Raw genomic sequence first — 20,339 nt, 5'->3', positions numbered from 1 at the left:
AGTTGGATCTGATCAATGGATTCTTAATCAAAACATGGATTTCTCAGCAGGAAAATCCAATGATAGATGGGGATACAAGCAATTCGATACTTCCAATACAGGAAGATACCAATATGACATTAAATTAGTTAATGCAAATGGCCAAGATTCAAATATTGAGAGAATTACATTCACTGTATCAACACCACCGACATTGAGTTTAGAGTCAGGTGCAGATATATCTACAACATACAAAGATACTGAAACAATCCCATTAACCTTGGCAATTGGCGGTGATTCAAGAATAACTGTCAGATTTTCATTGTTTAGTGGCACATATCAGATCAAACAAACAGAAGAAACTGTAGAGTTAGATACAACAAAAACTTCTGAGACAAAAACATTCCACTATTCACTTAAAAACTTAAGATCAGGAAGATATACATTAAAAATAATTTGTTTGAATGATTATGGATTGAAATCCGATGAAAAAACAACAGATTTCAAGATGGATTATCAAACATATATAGCATCGGCATCATTCGATAAAACAGTTTATTATCCAGGTGAAATAATCACAGCAAAAGGGCAAGTCCAAGAAACCGATGAACACCAAACAATTACTTTTCATGTCAAATTGTCAGATTCAGTTGCTGACTTGAATACGACAAAATATACGCCAACAGGAAAAATGGACGACTTTTCTGTAACATGCAAAGCACCATCAACATTGGGACTGCTTAATTTTGATATTTATGCTACTTATGATGATAATGTTCCTTTCTTTACTCAAACTTTCCAATTGAGAATTACTGATAAACCAAATTTGACTTATACACAAATAACACCAGGAAAGGTGTTCATGTATAATGAAACAATAATATTTGACTTGAATCTCAATGATGAATCTAATGGAACAATCTATTTCTCAATAGATAACCAAACTTTCAGTGAAAGTTACTCAACATCAAATAATAATTTCATTTATCATTTGAATATCAATTTTCAACAAAGAAATATTGTTTATTCAAAGACAAATCATTTATTAACTATTTATGCTCAAGATGAATTCGGAGTGCAATCAAATTCTATTAATTTCCCATTCACTGTTTTAACTCCTTCTAATCTCAAATCAATCGAAATTCCAGACAGAATTGAACCAAATACTGACACAAAAATGACTGTTCATTTCGATGATCATGATAATACAAAGAAATTATACTTTTATGCACAAATAAATGATGAAATTACTGAACAGTTATACGAAACAACATCAAATGGTGGTGATAGACAATCATTTGATTGCAATATAAATCTTCAATCAGGAAATTATAACATAAAATTCTTCTTGTCAACAAGATATGATTCATCTATGGCTATATCAACAAACAGTGAATCAAATCCAATAACTAAATCAATTATCAGCACAAAAGTTCCTCAAATACAAATCAATTGGCCAGAAATAATGAAATTCGGATCTCAAGAGAATATCAGAATTGAATTAACAGCAATTGATGAAAACTCAGGAGCAATACATTATTACATTGATAATATAGAACAATATCTAAATGATAATGATGTATTAAAGAGATACACGAATAAAACGATTAATCAAGAAATTTTGTTACCAATTCCAGATACATTTAAATTTGGAAGTCATCAGATGATGATTAAATTAATTGATGATTTCAATCAAGAATCACAACCAGCACAAAAAGAGTTTTATATAATCAATAAACCTTTGATTAAAAATCTGATTATTGAACCTAAAAAGTTCATTTACAGTGGTTCACCACTAACTGCAAAAGTAGCAGCACAATGTTATAATGCTGATGAAAATAGAGGTTTAGCTTTCTATTGGAAAGTTGGTGAAAATGGAGAATTCACAAAACTTATTGATTCTTTTGTTAAAATAGGAGATTTCACATTAGAACAGAATGTTGAAATAACTCAAACTTCAGGAAAAGATCTTTCATTAATCTTCTATCTTTATGATGAAACAAATAGAGATTCTAAGAATGCTATATCGGAAGGATATACAGAAAAAATCAATATTACAAGAATTCCTGAGATTTCTTCTGATTGTCCATTGATGAAATCATTTGGAATCAATGAAACCGTTAACTTAGAAATGAAGATTATTGATGATACAAACGGAAGAATCAAATTCTTCTTGAATGATGATGATCTAGGACAAGATTATTTATATAATACAACAAATGGAATTTCGAATTTCAGTGCTCCAGTTAATTTACCAAATAATTTAACTCGTGGAAAATTCAATATTTCTTATTATCCAATCGATGAATTTGGCTATAAATCTAATGATGAAATTAGATGCGAGTTGTTATTCAAGAACAAACCAAAACTTTCTAATCTGAAGTTATCCAAATCAAGAGCTGACAATGATGATAAGATATACGTCTATGGTTATTTGATTGATTACGATTTCAACAAGACAATTTACATTTATCAAAAAATCGGAAATCAACAACCAAAAGTTATCGGAAATCTAACATCACAAGGCGGCTCATCTCAATACTTCAGAATGTATTTAGAAGACATGGTTTATTTGAAGTCAGGAAACACTTCTATTGATATCATTGCAAGTGATAATGAAAAGACAATTTACAATTTAGATTCGCATGCAACATCAGATCCTTATCGATTGTATATTGATATGGTAAATAATCCTGATATATTTGTTGAATTCCCTGCCGATCAATTCTATTCACCAGGTGAAGAATTCGATATTATCATAAATGTAACTGCTGATTTACAAGGTCAAATAAAGATTTACGAAGTTGTTTCAGGAATGTGGGGAAATATTGAAGCAACAGAAATTGCAACAATAACTTACACAAAATCAGATGTTTACACACATCATTATAAATGTATAAATGAAATAAAGGATTACCAAATCGCTGTACAAGCTGAAGGTCCTAAATTATCGAATTCAATGAGATTTACTAAAGATATAGGGTGTCCAAAGGTGTGTTTAGCACAAACCTGAATACTGCGAATAGAAATAAACAAGTTACATATATATAAAGTTTATTTAAATATAATCACCATTGGATTCAATCACGCGTTCGCAGCGATCGATCCAGGCTTGAAAGACACGCTTTAAATCATCATGAGAAAATTGCTCAAATTGCTCTCTTACAAAATTTTCAAGATCATCTGGACTCGCGAATTCGCGTCCTTCAGCTCTCTTTTTTAGCGTGCCGAATAAATAAAAGTCAGAGGGTGCAATATCAGGTGAATAAATTGGGTTTGGAACAACTTTGACATTGTTTTCCACCAAGTAATTCATTACCTTATGACTTTTGTGAACTCTTGAATTATCAAAATGAATTGCAAACTTTTGTTTTTGTTGTTTGGATTTCTCAAACTCATCAGAATTGATAATTTGAGTAAGAACATTGTCAATTAGATACTGAGCATTCATCGTATTAGGTTTTTGAAGAATATCAATTGCGATGATGCCATTCACGCCCCAAAAAACCGACAACATCATCATTGGTGTGTCAATTTTTTTCTTCGGGAATGTTTGCGGATTTTCATCCTTCGGGATCCACATGATTTTGGCTTCTGTTGCATATTGAAACCAAGACTCGTCCCCTGTTACTAAAAAGCGAAACTTCTTGGATTGATACGCACCCAATATAGAGAGGAGCTCTTTCGAAGATTGGACTCTAGATTTTTTTTGAACTGAATTAAGGTTGTGCGGAACCCAACGTGTATACGCTAGTTTGTAGTTCAAATAATTGTGCAGATAATAACTGACTGTTGTACGTGGTATCTTTGTCATCTCCTCTATCCTTCTGAGTGATGCTCTTGGGTCTTCATCTAGCGCTTGAAGAATTGCTTTGATTTTTCTTTGATCCGGCGATTTTTTGTCAATTTTTATGATGGGCGCCTTTTTGTTCATGAAGTGATACATCCTAACATGATACGTTACAGTGGAATAGCTAGGAGCATCCATACCGACGCATTTTACCAATGTCTCGTAGATTTTTTTACAGTCTTTGCATTTTTTTGCAAGAGTGAGGATGTTTTCTTTATGATTCATTAAAAAAATGAAAAAAATCCCGCCAAAATTTCCTGCGAAACCGCCGCTTGTCTCAAAATTCATTTTATATCCCGGCATGGCGCCAAAATACAACATACTCATCATATACATATATTCATATTTTTTATTATATATTTATAATCAGCATATATCTCCTTTAATAGTCTCATATAGAGCGCTGTGCTAAACGCACCTTTGGACACCCTATATTTCATGCAGGAAAGCACCAATATTAAATAGAGTTTCACTTAATAGGAAAGTTGTTGAACCAGGATCATCATTCACAATTAACTATGATTTCAAAATTGAAAGATCAGAATCTTCCGAAGAGTTTTTCTTCGATGAACCACGTGAAACATACATTTATTTGTTTGCTAAATACAATGACAAAATCCTCAGGGCAGATTACGTTTATTCACCTTATTACATGTTAGTTTATAATCTCAAAGTTTCAGTTGATTTGAGTTCCCCTTCAGGACAATCTGATGTTTTATGCTGGGTACAATATACCCCTGATTATGTAAATCCACCTGTTAAATTATCCAAATCAAATGAAGAGACCATTGCTGTTACAGTCACAAGGAAACCTGAAGTAGATTTCAATTTCGATGATGACAGTTTCTTCGGATACAATGACAAATACAAAGGAAATGTTGTTGTTAATGATGACTCTAAAGGAAGAGTAGTTGTTGAGCTTAAAAACAGTCAAGTAACTAAAACCGTTTTTGATAGTGAATATAATAGTTACAATAAAGAAAAACAGGTTGGTTTCTCTTTTGATATTGATAGAGAAATCAAATATGGATTAACAAATTATGTTAAAATTACTGTAACTGATGAATATGGAATGTCAGTTTCTGAACAAAGAGAAATAACAATTATCAATAAACCAGTTATTACTTTCTCCAATTTCACACCTGATTATGCTTTACAAGGTGATTATATTTATGCAGATGTTAATTTCACAGATTATGATCAAAACAAACCAATTTATTTCTATTACACTTTGAATGATGTAACTAAAAAAGTAGAACAATCAAAAGTCTCAAATGGAGAAGCAAATCAACACATTCAATTAAGAATTTTTATTCCTTTAGATACAGAAAGTAAATTACAGACAATTGACTTGAAACTCTCCAATCTTGAATCACAAACATTAGAAACAAATAGAAATTCATATTCTGAATCAAGATCATATCCACTTGAAGTAACTTATAGACCAACAATTACTGTAAACAAGATCAACCAATTATACTCTAAAGGACAGAAAATACTCTTGAAAGGACAAATATCTGGTAACCAATTAGTAAATGTTGTTATGTTAATTGATGACGTTCCACAAAAGCCTTACAAGATATTAACTAAAGGAAAAGAATTGATTGATTATGAATACAATCTAGTTCTTCCTAATGACATCAAATTTGGAACAAGAATCTTGAAAGTTAAAGCTGTTGATTCCAAAGGAGTTGAATCAACAAATACAGAAAAACTTCAATTTGTTTATAAGAACAAGCCAGTGATTGCAAGAGTTGATAATATTAAAGAATATTATGATACATATGGTGATTTAACATTCAATGTTTATGTTAATGATACAGACAAAAACAAAGAATTATATATTCATGGACAAATCGGAAATGATTATCCATATCTTTTAAGTTACGGACAAAGTTCAACAGGTGGAGACAATCAATTGTTTGAAATCAATCAATATTTCGATACTTATTTGAGTGGCGAACAAAACTTCAAAGTTTGGGTTTCAGATAGTTTTGATCCAACACATGAAAGTGATATTGATAACTCAGAAGTTTATGAAACTAAGATTGTTTTGAAGTATACTCCTTCATTAGATGTAACATTTACACCAAGTGATTATTACATTGCAATGAATTCTTCATTAGATATCAGATATACTCATTATGAAGAAGAAAAAGTCACGATGAAAATAATTATTGGACAAAAAGAAATTCTTTCAGAAGAAATCAACACGAAATCCGGAAGAAAATCAGTTCAAATAACAGATGATATTGGTTATGGACAGAAACATGTTTCTGTTTATATAATCAACAAATATAAGTTTGAATCTACTTATCAAGAAACAGATATTTATGTAACAAGTCCTTCTGTTTTGCATAATTGCAGTTTTACAAGGAATTTTGCATTACCAAATGAGTTGATTGAAATTGAAGGTAGTTTCGATGATTTCGAGAAGAACAAATATCTTTACGTCTTCTTAAAACTTGGTGATAGAGAAGTTAAATCTGCATCTCATAAGATCCAATCATCTGGTGAATATAACCAGAAATTCCAATTCGGAATTACAATTCCAAAGGATGAAATAATTGGAATTAAATCTGTTACATTTTGGATGTCATCAAATAGTAATCCACAATCATCAAATGCAGTATTTGATTCAAAGAAGATCAATGGAAACTTATTGATTTCATTCAAACCATCCTTAGAAATCAAACCATTATCTAAAACAGTATATGACGATGGAGATAAAATCACATTGAGTGGTTCAGTAAATGCACATACAAATGTTGTTTTGAACTATCAAATTGATAGTATAATTCTTGAACAAGAAACACCAGTAACAATCCAAGAATACTCAGGAATTTTCAGTGTAAATCTTGAAATTCCTAGTGCATATAAATATGGTAAACATGTTTTATATGTACAAGCAATAGATGGAAATGGACAAACAACAGGATTCACAACTATTAATTTTGAAATCGAAAATCCACCAAAGATTTTGTCAGTAAGTTTAGAAAAAGATGTTGTTAAAGTTGACCAGAAATTAGTTGTCAAAGGAACAGTACAAGATAAAGATCTTGGAAACAAAATCAGAATACTATATAGATTCGATAAAGGAGAAGAAACAAATGCATATAAATTACAATCAGATAGTTCAGTCCAAGAATTTACATTCAGTATTGTAATTAACTTAGAAGTTGGAGAACACACAATTGAAATTATTGCTAGTGATAATGATGGCACAGAATCTGCCACAGCATCACTTAAGTTCACTGTTGAAAAGATAGATGAAACAGTAGAAAATACAAATACAACTGAAAACAACAATAATGCTAATTCAAATACATCAAGCAAGAGTGGTAAAAAGAATGCAGGATTGATTGCAGGCGTTGTTATTGCAGCTCTTATTCTTGTTGCTCTATTAGTTGTTGCTTCAGTTCTTCTCATTAAGAGAAAACAAACAACACAAAATAATAATTCTGGAAGTGAAGGCTCGGATATTCAAGAGTTTGAAACAAATATCTCTCGCAACAACAATTTCACTATTGAAGAAATTGCAACAAATGATAATCCATTATTTTCATCAACGCCATTAGGAAATGAAACAGATCCATTCTCAGATGAATTTGAAGAACAAGAACCATAAAAAAAATAAAAGAATGTGGTAAATCTACGAGTTCAATATATAATGATTCATCTCTGCAGAAGAAAATTTCAATTTTTGCTCTTAAAACATCACAAGCTGTTATAAAAGACTTTTAATGAATAAAATCTCAGATAAAATATGTTAATTTAAGGTTTTCTTAGGAATGTCTTACTTTTTCTTCTATAGTAAGTACAAAAACTGCTTTTACTGTTTATTTGTCTCAAATTCCAATTTTCATTTTGATTGATACGAAAATGTGTAATATCGTGCATTTATTCGGATCATGGTTTAATGTTAATTTTTTTCAATGATGTAGAAAATCTTAATTTCTGAGTAATCTCCTCTTATTTTTACTTGCATATAATGATAAAAGAGGTGTTGCTTACTCAGATGATAAAACAGTTCTTAAATCTGCTCCAAAAGAACTCAGTGGAGAATATACAATTCTCTCTGAGTGTACTACGATCCAAGGCGGTGCAAGAGTTGAATTAAGTCCATTCTACTTATGCAGAAATACTATAACATCTATTATATTTGGCAAAGGGAGTCTTTTGACATCACTTTGTTATGGATGCTTTCAAGAATCATCATTAGTTACTGTAGATATGGGCGAGTGTACAAAATTATTAAAAATAAGCAATAGAGCATTTTATAACTGTACAAAATTAACATCGATAATAATGCCACCTTGTATCACAACTCTTGGAACAGGCTGCTTCCATCGAACTTTATCACTCAAAAGAATTGATTTTCCAGATTCTCTTGAAACTATCCCTGGTTGGGATGGAAAAGATTACAACGAATTCCACTTATCAGGAATTACAGAAATTTCAATTGGTGAAAACTCTAATTTGACATATATTGGGGAAGATGCATTTACATATTCTAAATTGAAATATTTTACGATCTCTTCGAAATTAAAAATGCACGATGGATCATGCCTCGAAGGTTGTCCCATAATTAGTATTACCATTGATGAGAGAAATCCATATTACAAAACTGATGGAACTTCTATTTTTTCTGGATCAGGTTTCTCAAATTTATTTTATGTAAGTTCAGCGCTAACTGGAACATATCAAATTCCCACCTTCATTAAAACAATTGGTGCTTCTGCTTTCAGAAATGGTAACATAGGTAAAATAATTCTAACATCAAATGTGACAACTCTTGATAGTTGGTGTTTTGCTAATACTCAAATAACAGAATTTACATTTACAGATCAAATTAAATCGATTGGTACTTGGGTATTTGGAGGTTGTCAAAAATTAGCTTCAGTAACATTGAATGAAAATATCAAAAAAATACCTGATAGAATGTTTTCTTCTTGCGAAAGGCTTGCAAGCATCAACATTCCTTCAAATTTGATATCAATAGATGCTGGAGCTTTCTATGGATGCAGTTCACTTAAATCAATAACACTTCCGAAAACATTGACAGAACTTGGTGATGGAGCATTCAGTAATACTGGTGAAATTAATATTACTTCTTTGAGTCCATATTTTTATTCAGAAAACTTCCTCACATACAAAAACAATAAAGAAACACTGATTTTATACACAGGCTCAAATACTAATAATGATCTTTCGATTATAAGTGATTGCAAAAGCATTAGTTCTCTCACATTCTATAACAAAAAGCTTCGAGATGTTACATTCCAGAGTGAAGATCCTGAAATCAACTTAACTATTGGAAATCAAGCCTTTAAATCTTCTACAATTAGATCAATTATTTTCCCACCTGGATTAATCTCTATTGGAATAAATGCATTCGATGGTTGTGGGTCTCTGAAGAATGCTACATTCAAAGGAAACAAAATAAAATCCATTCCAAACTACTGCTTTAATAACAACAAAAATCTTGAACACATCACACTTCCATCATCCATCGAGAGTATTGGTGAGTATGCATTCTACAACAGTGGATTGAGTTCAGCGAATCTTGCAAACAGTGGCTGTGTAGTTGACATCAAGTGCTTCATGGGTTCATCAATCAGTGAACTCACAATTGGCACTTCTATTCCACAACAGCTCTGTCAGTACTGTGTATCTCTTAAAACTCTCAATCTGAAGATCGGTGTTTCAGTGATCGGACCATATGCATTTGATGGTTGCACATCTCTCAAAGGATTCACAATTCCTAAGACACTCACAAGCATCAAAGGTTTTGCATTCCAAACTTGCACTTCTCTTTCCACTGTCTACATGAGTGGTGAATGCACTCTATCTCGAGTTGATGGTGGTTGCTTCTACGAATGCTTCAGTCTCACAGAAATCATATTGCCTCCATCAGATCAAAGATATCGTTTTGAGAACGGCGCACTCACCAACTACGATCAAACCAATCTCATTGTCTTCCTCCCTTACAGTGGAGTCAAGAACTTCATTGTTCCTATGACGATGAGAACTATTGGTCAATGTGCTTTCATGGGCAGTCCATCGCTTATCAGAGTTTTCTTCAACGGCAACAATATCCAGACTATAGACTACCAAGCATTCAAAGACTGCAAAAATCTCAATCTCGTCTTCTTCTCATCATCCAGCATCAAAACCATCGGCGACCAAGCTTTTGATGGCTGTACTCTTCTTCGCAAATGCGGTTCTTTCTCAACTCCATCGAATGCTCAGAAGATCATCATTGAGCAAGGTAAGATCCCTTCTATTGCATTCCAAGATGATTGTGGTTTAATGATTTCATGCAAACATATCCAATATCCCGAAATTTCATCCTCATATCTATATCCTTTCATATCTCTATTTATGTAATAAAAATTGTTTGTAATATCTTTTCAATATAAATAAAATAAGATCATTTTTTCCCTTAATGGTACATTTACGCTCATCCGACTATAATTCAATTTTCTAACAAAGTACTGAAACATTATTGAAAATAACGATAGTATTAGTTCAAACAAATCAAATAAAGGTGGTAAAATTATTATTGTTATAGTAGCTCTTATTCTTGTTGCTCTATTAGTTGTTTCTTCAATTCTTGAACAACTCAAAACAATTATTCTGGAAGTGAAGATTCCGATATTCAAGAGTTTGAAACTAGTATCTCTCGCAACAACAATTTCACCATTGAAGAATTTGCAACAAATGATAATCCACTATTCTCATCAACACCAATAGTAAATGAAACCAATCCATGAGATCAATTTGATGGATCCATCAAATGTTGTTCTATTGAATAAAATTTCATAAATAATATCTTTACAATGTCTTCCTTTTTCCTCAATGTAACTATGGCAACAGCTTCATAAATAATATATTCAATAAACACATGAATAAGTCATATTTAATTCCTATTTATTCTATATTATGATATTTCCATAATATTCAAAGTTCAACGAGATTTGAATATTGTATTAATAATAACAGTAAAGTTTATTCACAATGTATGAATGGCAACTGCTTCATAAATAATATAGGGTGTCCAAAGGTGCGTTTAGCACAGCGCTCTATATGAGACTATTAAAGGAGATATATGCTGATTATAAATATATAATAAAAAATATGAATATATGTATATGATGAGTATGTTGTATTTTGGCGCCATGCCGGGATATAAAATGAATTTTGAGACAAGCGGCGGTTTCGCAGGAAATTTTGGCGGGATTTTTTTCATTTTTTTAATGAATCATAAAGAAAACATCCTCGCTCTTGCAAAAAAATGCAAAGACTGTAAAAAAATCTACGAGACATTGGTAAAATGCGTCGGTATGGATGCTCCTAGCTATTCCACTGTAACGTATCATGTTAGGATGTATCACTTCATGAACAAAAAGGCGCCCATCATAAAAATTGACAAAAAATCGCCGGATCAAAGAAAAATCAAAGCAATTCTTCAAGCGCTAGATGAAGACCCAAGAGCATCACTCAGAAGGATAGAGGAGATGACAAAGATACCACGTACAACAGTCAGTTATTATCTGCACAATTATTTGAACTACAAACTAGCGTATACACGTTGGGTTCCGCACAACCTTAATTCAGTTCAAAAAAAATCTAGAGTCCAATCTTCGAAAGAGCTCCTCTCTATATTGGGTGCGTATCAATCCAAGAAGTTTCGCTTTTTAGCAACAGGGGACGAGTCTTGGTTTCAATATGCAACAGAAGCCAAAATCATGTGGATCCCGAAGGATGAAAATCCGCAAACATTCCCGAAGAAAAAAATTGACACACCAATGATGATGTTGTCGGTTTTTTGGGGCGTGAATGGCATCATCGCAATTGATATTCTTCAAAAACCTAATACGATGAATGCTCAGTATCTAATTGACAATGTTCTTACTCAAATTATCAATTCTGATGAGTTTGAGAAATCCAAACAACAAAAACAAAAGTTTGCAATTCATTTTGATAATTCAAGAGTTCACAAAAGTCATAAGGTAATGAATTACTTGGTGGAAAACAATGTCAAAGTTGTTCCAAACCCAATTTATTCACCTGATATTGCACCCTCTGACTTTTATTTATTCGGCACGCTAAAAAAGAGAGCTGAAGGACGCGAATTCGCGAGTCCAGATGATCTTGAAAATTTTGTAAGAGAGCAATTTGAGCAATTTTCTCATGATGATTTAAAGCGTGTCTTTCAAGCCTGGATCGATCGCTGCGAACGCGTGATTGAATCCAATGGTGATTATATTTAAATAAACTTTATATATATGTAACTTGTTTATTTCTATTCGCAGTATTCAGGTTTGTGCTAAACACACCTTTGGACACCCTATATATTCAATTTCCATTCTCATATCATGCCATCTTAATGTCCAATGTTATGCACCTTTTATTCACATATTCATTGATCTTCCAAAAATTTCCATATCAATTTAGGCTTCAAAGTTCATAAAACTTTAGCCACGAATAGGATGTCAATTTCAAAGACATTTCTTACCTCGTTCATACATGAAATTAAGAATAAATGTTATTTTTTTATTTTTTAGTGACAAATTTTCAATGGAAAATAATCGTATGCTACAAAAATTTCTATTACTTGTCGGGTGAGAATTCTTTTTTTAGTTTGAAATCATATTGTGCAGGTATTTTCTCATATAAATATTCTAAAATATAAATAAAATATGCAATAATTTAAGAAAAATCTTATGTTTTGTTCGGATCATATTTTAAGGTTATTTTTATGTGGTTGAACATCTTAATTTCTGAGTAATCTTCTCTTATTTTTACTTGCATATAATGATAAAAGAGGTGTTGCTTACTCAGATGATAAAACAGTTCTTAAATCTGCTCCAAAAGAACTCAGTGGAGAATATACAATTCTCTCTGAGTGTACTACGATCCAAGGCGGTGCAAGAGTTGAATTAAGTCCATTCTACTTATGCAGAAATACTATAACATCTATTATATTTGGCAAAGGGAGTCTTTTGACATCACTTTGTTATGGATGTTTTCAAGAATCATCATTAGTTACCGTAGATATGGGCGAGTGTACAAAATTATTGAAAATAAGCAATAGAGCATTTTATAACTGTACAAAATTAACATCGATAATAATGCCACCTTGTATTACATCTCTTGGAACAGGCTGCTTCCATCGAACTTTATCACTCAAAAGAATTGATTTTCCAGATTCTCTTGAAACTATCCCTGGCTGGGATGGAAAAGATTACAACGAATTCCATTATTCAGGGATTTCAGAGATTTCAATTGGCAAAAACTCTAATTTGACATACATTGGGGTGGATACATTTGCGTATTCTAAATTGAAATATTTTACGATTCCTTCGAAATTAAAAATGCACGATGGATCATGCCTTGAAGGTTGTCCCATAATTAGTATTACTATTGATGAGAGAAATCCATATTACAAAACTGATGGAACTTCTATTTTTTCTGGATCAGGTTTCTCAAATTTATTTTATGTAAGTTCAGCGCTAACTGGAACGTATCAAATTCCCACCTTCATTAAAACAATTGGCGATTCTGCTTTCAGAAATGGTAACATAAGTAAAATAATTCTAACATCAAATGTGACAACTCTTGATAATTGGTGCTTTGATAATACTCAAATAACAGAATTTACATTTACAGATCAAATTAAATCGATTGGAACTTGGGTATTTGGAGGTTGTAAAAAATTAGCTTCAGTAACATTGAATGAAAATATCAAAAAAATACCTGATAGAATGTTTTCTTCTTGCGAAAGGCTTGCAAGCATCAACATTCCTTCAAATTTGGCATCAATAGGTGCTGGAGCTTTCTCAGGATGCAGTTTACTTAAGTCAATAACACTTCCTAAAACATTGACAGAACTTGGTGATGGAGCTTTCACTGATACTGGTGAAATTAACATCACCTCTTTGAGTCCAGCTTTTTATTCAGAAAACTTCCTTACATACAAAAACAATAAAGAAATATTGATTCTATACACAGACTCAAATACTAATAATGATCTTTCGATTATAAGCGATTGTAAAAGCATTGGTGATCTCACATTCTATAACAAAAAGCTTCGAGATGTTACATTCCAGAGTGAAGATCCTGAAATCAACTTAACTATTGGAAATCAAGCCTTTCAATCTTCTACTATTAGATCTATTATCTTTCCACCTGGATTAATCTCTATTGGAATAAATGCATTCGATAGTTGTGTATCTCTTAAGAATGTTACATTTAAAGGAAACAAAATAAAAAACATTCCAAACTACTGTTTTAAGGATAATATTAATCTTGAACACATCGCACTTCCATCATCCATCGAGAGTATTGGTGAGTATGCATTCTACAACAGTGGATTGAGTTCAGCGAATCTTGCAAACAGCGGCTGTGTAGTTGACATCAAGTGCTTCATGGGCTCATCAATCAGTGAACTCACAATTGGCACTTCTATTCCACATCAGCTCTGTCAGTACTGTGTATTTCTTGAAACTCTCAATCTGAAGATCGGTGTTTCAGTGATCGGTCCATATTCATTTGATGGTTGCACATCTCTCAAAGGATTCACAATTCCTAAGACACTCACAAGCATCAAAGGTTTTGCATTCCAAACTTGCACTTCTCTTTCCACTGTCTACATGAGTGGTGAATGCACTCTATCTCGAGTTGATGGTGGTTGCTTCTACGAATGCTTCAGTCTCACAGAAATCATATTGCCTCCATCAGATCAAAGATATCGTTTTGAGAACGGCGCACTCACCAACTACGATCAAACCAATCTCATTGTCTTCCTCCCTTACAGTGGAGTCAAGAACTTCATTGTTCCTATGACGATGAGAACTATTGGTCAATGTGCTTTCATGGGCAGTCCATCGCTTATCAGAGTTTTCTTCAACGGCAACAATATCCAGACTATAGACTACCAAGCATTCAAAGACTGCAAAAATCTCAATCTCGTCTTCTTCTCATCATCCAGCATCAAAACCATCGGCGACCAAGCTTTTGATGGCTGTACTCTTCTTCGCAAATGCGGTTCTTTCTCAACTCCATCGAATGCTCAGAAGATCATCATTGAGCAAGGTAAGATCCCTTCTATTGCATTCCAAGATGATTGTGGTTTAATGATTTCATGCAAACATATCCAATATCCCGAAATTTCATCCTCATATCTATATCCTTTCATATCTCTATCCTTTCATATCTCTATTTATGTAATAAAAATTGTTTGTAATATCTTTTCTTAAGCTACACTTACGCCCATCTGACTTATATTCAAATTTCTGGCAACTGAAAATTAACTCCTTACAACACAATTAAATGCATTTTCATAAAGAAGGAAGTTAAATCATAAAAACGAGCATTGAGCAAGTTACATTATATGTTTATAATTAAAATAAGTATGAAAACCGAATAAAGATTTGTAATAATTAATAATAAAAGATTATCTTTTTATTTAAAAATGAGTATCAAATAATTATATTTTCTGTAGGAATCACAGCCAATTTGCATTACATGGTTGTTGAGCTTGAAATAGATTCTTCAAGTTTGATGTTTTTATTCATCATTATATTAAAAAAAATTATAAATTCAAAAAATAAATCTAATATTTTTTTTAATAAAATGATATAAAAAAGAAAAATAACAAAAAAATCTATAAAGAAAATTATAAAAATCAGTCATCGTCATTGTTGTCATCATCAGCGACACCACCTTGGGCGTAGTCATCTTCATCTTCGTCATCATCGTAATTCGGCTGACTCTGTACTTGGTGGAACTGACTTGGTGTCACGTAGTTCCTTGATGTCGTTGGAACAACAGATTCCTCGTCTTCTTCAACGTCATCAGGTAATCCGTGCAATGGATTGTATCGTTGTAATCCAGGAATGTCACTTTTTTCAACATCTCTCTTTTTCTCGACATCTCTCTTTTTATTTGCTTCAGAATACGAACCGAGTAAATCAGTACCACACATGTTTCTTACCCAGAACTTTACGACGCCTTCTGTTCCTGTTGATGCCAAAATTGTTCCCATCGGATTGAATTTCAGCTGGAAAACGGCTTTGTTGTGTCCTTTCATCCTGGAATAAATAGGTTCATTGGATCCAGTCGTCCACCATAAAATGTCACCTTTGTAACCGGCTGAAACAAGAAGATCTTCTCTGATTGGATGCCAACGAACAGCGAAAACGTCGTTTTCGTGTCCTTTGCATTCCGCAATAGGGGACATGGTGCGGACATCTGTAATATAAACCATTGAGTCACGACCGCAAGATGCAAGGAGATTTCCGTTCGGATTCCAATGTACGCGTGTAACAACGTTACGGTGGACTGTAAGTGTGTTAATTGGCTTGTCTTCGCGTGGATCGAAGAATTTGAGGCAGTTGTCTTTGCCACCAGAACAAATTAAGCTCTGGCTGGGATGCCAGTCAACTGTACGGACAGCTTCACCGTGGCCTGTGAAGACCATCTCTTCTGTAAGCGTTGCAAGGTCCCAGACTTTAACTGTGTAGTCTGAAGAACACAATGCAAATTTGCGGTCGGTAGGAGAGATTGTAATCTGGTGGATATCTTTCGTGCAGTTGATGGAACGCTTCTCAACGTTGTTGTAGTTAGCTTGCCAGATTTTAATGGTTGGAGATTGCTGTTGTTGTTTCATGGCATCAACAGTAAGTAAATAATCGCCGGAATGTGTCCAGATCAAATCATGGATGCCTGTGTTGGAAGCTGGAATGTGGAACTCGTAGAAGAAGGCTAAACCATTGAACATGGTGATGTTTCCTTGTTGATCACCAACAACAACCCTCAAACTGTCCGGCTGCCATGCAAGTGCTTTTGTTGAAGCGCGGAATTTGTTGTTCTTGTGGGCAATGAATTTAGCACAAATGCTAATACCAGATGTATCATAGCAAAATGGGGGTAAAAGGTTTCTGTAACCGATGCTTACGTTTTGTGGGAAGACATCGTACTCATTGTATGGCCTTGCTTGGGTATATAATTCAAATGCTTGGCGATGATCACACCAACGACGGCTAATAGCCTTTCTAAAGCGTCGACCATCATAATTCTGATCGGGCTGACGCATATTATTTTGCGGACGCTCTTGAGGCTCCTCATCTCCGCCATAGTTAATCATCTCAATTAGATTTTTTTTTTCGAAATTTTCTGACATTTGTAAATTTGTTTGTGTCAAAAATATCCAAATTAAGATCTCTAACCATGATTTCAAGTCTTACCCTTTAGAAATAAGTTAATTTGATTTTGAACAATTTTTTTTTAATAATACCATAAACAGAGCTCATCACAATATCCTAGACAGAGCATCTGGATAATCGTGATATTTATCATTCTATTTCGAATTCAATACATCCTGGTGGAAGATTAAAGAATATTTCTTGATGATATAGGAATATTATTCAAATCATCAAAGGTTAGAAGAACTCTTCAAAACCCGAATATAAGCTTTATCAATATGTTCAGTTACTCAAGAAAAGAAATAAATTCATCAAAAAAATTACTTTAAGGGCGCACCCGTATGTACGTTTATTTGAGAGGAGGAGGATTACCCTCTCAATTTTGAGGGATTCGTTAGTTTATTTTCTCGATGAATATGCAATAAAATTTGATTTTTACCTTATCAATATACTTCATATAATATACACATGTTCATGTAAAAACTTTTTCCCAAAATCCTCAGGAATTAAGGGATTTTTGAATTTTAAGAATTTTTTTCGAATTTTTTCGAAAAAAAAATATTTTCAGAACAGCCTTAACGGCTAAGATTTAGGAACAATGTTAAGTATCAAAAAGAAAGGAGGTCTGATATAGACAACATATATCGTTGAAGGTTGAAAAAATCTCTAATATTTGAGCCCAAAATTTCAAATTTTAATTTTTTGAAAAAAGAGGCCACCCGTATGTACGTTTATTTGAGAGGAGGAGGATTATATTTTTGAAAGGGTGAAACATTATGAATATGTTAATTATATAATAATATGTATTATTATAAAAAAGAAAAAATAAAGCACGTTAAAATTTTTCTTTCTTGATTTTTTACAAAATCTACTTAGAATTATGCAAAATATGACTAAATAATTATAAATTTCAAGTTAAATTTTAATTTTGATAAATAATTTAAATTTCAAAATATCAAGTTCAGTTCGACTATGTATGTAGTAATTCCTCAATAAAGTGCCAAAACCCTATTAAAATATATGAACATTTTCAACATTTTAATGTTTTTATTTAAAAATTTGATGGAATATGAGCTTCAAACAATTATTATGTAAATAAAAATAATTAAATATATGTATTTATTCGTATTACAACCGTAGTAAGTCGATTCTTCCTTTCTTCTACTGAGTTTTGAATTTGATTTCGAATTGTAAAGAGATTCAAAGGGAAAATACTAGCGGATAAAAACTACCTCCATGAAAGGGTCATAATGGAGTCAAGTTGTATTTTTTGATATTTTTTGCTTTTCGAGCCTAAATAGGTAGCCAAGATAATGCCTAAAAATAAGGTTCTAAATTCTGAAGTTTACATGATCCTCTCGTGTGCACCCTTAAAATACTTAAACATTTTCGGTCAAATGAAAATGAAGAATCTTAGACGTGAAATGCTTTTAAAAAACAGTTTATTCGTTATGTATGAAAGAATTACATTAGATTTCCTGAGTTTTTCCGGCCTCTTCAGCTTGTGGCTCTGGAGTAGATGTTTCGTTTGTTGAATTTGTTTCTTCAACTGGTTTTGGTGCTGATGTCTCCGGAGGTTTCTTGAGATTGAGATCAAAGTTTCTTGAAACGAGAATTGATTTAATTTCATCTCTTGATTTCTTAGCAAGTTCTATCTTTTCAATGATTACATCTTGTGAATCGAGGAAGTATAAAATTGGGAATTTTTCTTCGTAGACAAATTCGATATTTACTACATCTTGAAGATCTCTGACTGCCTTAGCTGTTTCTGGGAATAAGCTATCGAGTCTTCTTGCAATAGGCAAGTTAAATCTTGCTTTATCATACAATTTTCCTGGAACTTTATCTTCGACAACGATTTGGTCATCAGATAATTCATTCCAGAAGCTGTCGTCGTCATTCACTTCATCGCAACGAACAGATGATAAGAGGAAAAGCAATCCAATCATTGGCAGTTCAAATGTGAATTGAATAATCAACCAAAATCACAATTATTTATGCATATTTGAGAGTCAATGAAAATGTATATTTATTACATTTTTCGGAGAAAATCAAATTTTGAATCTATATTTTGTAATCTTCACAAACAGAACGCACATCAATTCTTCACCAGAACTTAATATTCTCTTTGCGCCTTTCTACATATTAGTAGTTCTGCGACATGCAATTAGTGGAAATATGAATGATTGGAGTTTCGACAGCTTTATAAAGTTTGATATGAAATCATTCAAATATTTTGGAATTGCAAGATAACACTATTCAAAAAGTGGTCAACATGGCCAATAAAGTAGCAGATGAAATAGTTTTGGACTATATTGAGTTAGAATTTCAATTGATTTAATAAAATCATAATGTGATTAATGTTTCTTATATTATTGCATTACAAATGTATTACATACTATAATTCACACTCACAATAAAAAAAAATTACAATAATCGTTCAAGAAATTTGTTAGACTCATGTCTGCTGATGATGCAATGACTGGATTTCTTCAGGCAACACTCCAAAAGCCAACTCATGTAGTCCTTTCAACAGGTTCCCAATTAGTAGGTACACTTTGCACTATAGATGCGTTATTCAATCTAGTTCTTCGCGATGCAGTTGAAATGTCAAATGGTAATGAAGTTGGCAGATACCAAAGTATTTTTATTAGAGGAAATCAAGTTATTCATGTAGCTACTGCTGATTGATTTCAATTTATTCGTTTTTTAAAAATCGGACCTCCTTTAACACACATTTCATATCTGTATAATCAAACCATTAATTAATACTATTCGTTCATACTATTTAAAATAAAATAATGCAATTATTTGAAATATTTAAATCATTTTTAAATCTGTATTCGATTCTATAATCATTTACTCTAACATCAATTGATATACTATGTCCAGTAACAAAATATAGATGAACATTTCATATATTTTTTTTATTTTTATTTTTATATTAATATCATTTCCATATCCTTGAATCATCACAAAGCTGTCAACTATTCGAACAATACAATCCGAAATTTTTAATATTTCATATTTTGATCGTTGATAAGCTCAGATGATATACTTATTAATTGAAATATATCGCAACAAATCAGAAGGCATTCATCACAATAAAAATCTTATTTCATATTGATTCTATTGATTTTTGACACTTTTTATGACAAAAACGATCAAATCTGGACCATGGATGCATTATGAACATTTAAATACAATTTGTAATGGTTTAACCTAAACGCTCGTTCACAATTTTTGAGTGGTTCTCAATAAACGCAAATGAAAAAGTGGCCAACGGCGAAATTTAAAAA

General features: G+C 32.3%; 8 protein-coding genes across 8 annotated transcripts, besides 3 other annotated features; 5 read left to right on the top strand and 3 right to left on the bottom strand.

Annotated features, from left to right (window-relative positions):
• Positions 1-2,957: 2,957 nt before the first annotated feature.
• Positions 2,958-4,261: a mobile genetic element.
• Positions 3,038-4,165, bottom strand: TVAGG3_0994500 (Mariner transposase; the record flags this gene model as incomplete). Its single annotated transcript, XM_051254204.1, has 1 exon — positions 3,038-4,165. One exon carries the CDS (start codon positions 4,163-4,165, stop codon positions 3,038-3,040), a length of 1,128 nt encoding a protein of 375 aa, XP_051079778.1.
• A 220-nt stretch (positions 4,262-4,481) lies between the features above and the next one.
• TVAGG3_0994480 (S-layer homology domain-containing protein) lies at positions 4,482-7,457 on the top strand (the record flags this gene model as incomplete). The annotated part of the gene is made up of 1 exon (XM_001277016.1): positions 4,482-7,457. One exon carries the CDS (start codon positions 4,482-4,484, stop codon positions 7,455-7,457), a length of 2,976 nt encoding a protein of 991 aa, XP_001277017.1.
• A 605-nt stretch (positions 7,458-8,062) lies between these two features.
• Positions 8,063-10,219, top strand: TVAGG3_0994470 (uncharacterized protein; the record flags this gene model as incomplete). The annotated part of the gene is made up of 1 exon (XM_001277015.1): positions 8,063-10,219. The coding sequence occupies one exon, from the start codon at positions 8,063-8,065 to the stop codon at positions 10,217-10,219; it is 2,157 nt and encodes a 718-aa protein (XP_001277016.1).
• Positions 10,220-10,881: 662 nt separating this feature from the next.
• Positions 10,882-12,185: a mobile genetic element.
• Positions 10,978-12,105, top strand: TVAGG3_0994460 (Mariner transposase; the record flags this gene model as incomplete). The annotated part of the gene is made up of 1 exon (XM_051254203.1): positions 10,978-12,105. One exon carries the CDS (start codon positions 10,978-10,980, stop codon positions 12,103-12,105), a length of 1,128 nt encoding a protein of 375 aa, XP_051079777.1.
• Positions 12,186-12,891: 706 nt separating the features above from the next.
• Positions 12,892-15,093, top strand: TVAGG3_0994440 (uncharacterized protein; the record flags this gene model as incomplete). Its single annotated transcript, XM_001277014.1, has 1 exon — positions 12,892-15,093. The coding sequence occupies one exon, from the start codon at positions 12,892-12,894 to the stop codon at positions 15,091-15,093; it is 2,202 nt and encodes a 733-aa protein (XP_001277015.1).
• Positions 15,094-15,340: 247 nt separating this feature from the next.
• On the bottom strand, positions 15,341-17,018 carry TVAGG3_0994430 (mRNA cleavage; the record flags this gene model as incomplete). Its single annotated transcript, XM_001277013.1, has 1 exon — positions 15,522-17,018. One exon carries the CDS (start codon positions 17,016-17,018, stop codon positions 15,522-15,524), a length of 1,497 nt encoding a protein of 498 aa, XP_001277014.1.
• A 351-nt stretch (positions 17,019-17,369) lies between these two features.
• Positions 17,370-18,410: a mobile genetic element.
• A 99-nt stretch (positions 18,411-18,509) lies between these two features.
• TVAGG3_0994410 (thioredoxin-like family) lies at positions 18,510-18,989 on the bottom strand (the record flags this gene model as incomplete). The annotated part of the gene is made up of 1 exon (XM_001277012.2): positions 18,510-18,989. One exon carries the CDS (start codon positions 18,987-18,989, stop codon positions 18,510-18,512), a length of 480 nt encoding a protein of 159 aa, XP_001277013.1.
• A 243-nt stretch (positions 18,990-19,232) lies between these two features.
• On the top strand, positions 19,233-20,061 carry TVAGG3_0994400 (U6 snRNA-associated; the record flags this gene model as incomplete). The annotated part of the gene is made up of 1 exon (XM_001277011.1): positions 19,501-19,731. The coding sequence occupies one exon, from the start codon at positions 19,501-19,503 to the stop codon at positions 19,729-19,731; it is 231 nt and encodes a 76-aa protein (XP_001277012.1).
• Positions 20,062-20,339: the final 278 nt, after the last annotated feature.

Source organism: Trichomonas vaginalis, chromosome I (assembly GCF_026262505.1).
Source record: "Trichomonas vaginalis G3 chromosome I, whole genome shotgun sequence".
NCBI classification, from domain to species: Eukaryota; Parabasalia; order Trichomonadida; family Trichomonadidae; genus Trichomonas; species Trichomonas vaginalis.
The sequence above is the reverse complement of the archived record's forward strand: the minus strand, read 5'-3'. Positions and strand labels throughout refer to the sequence as shown.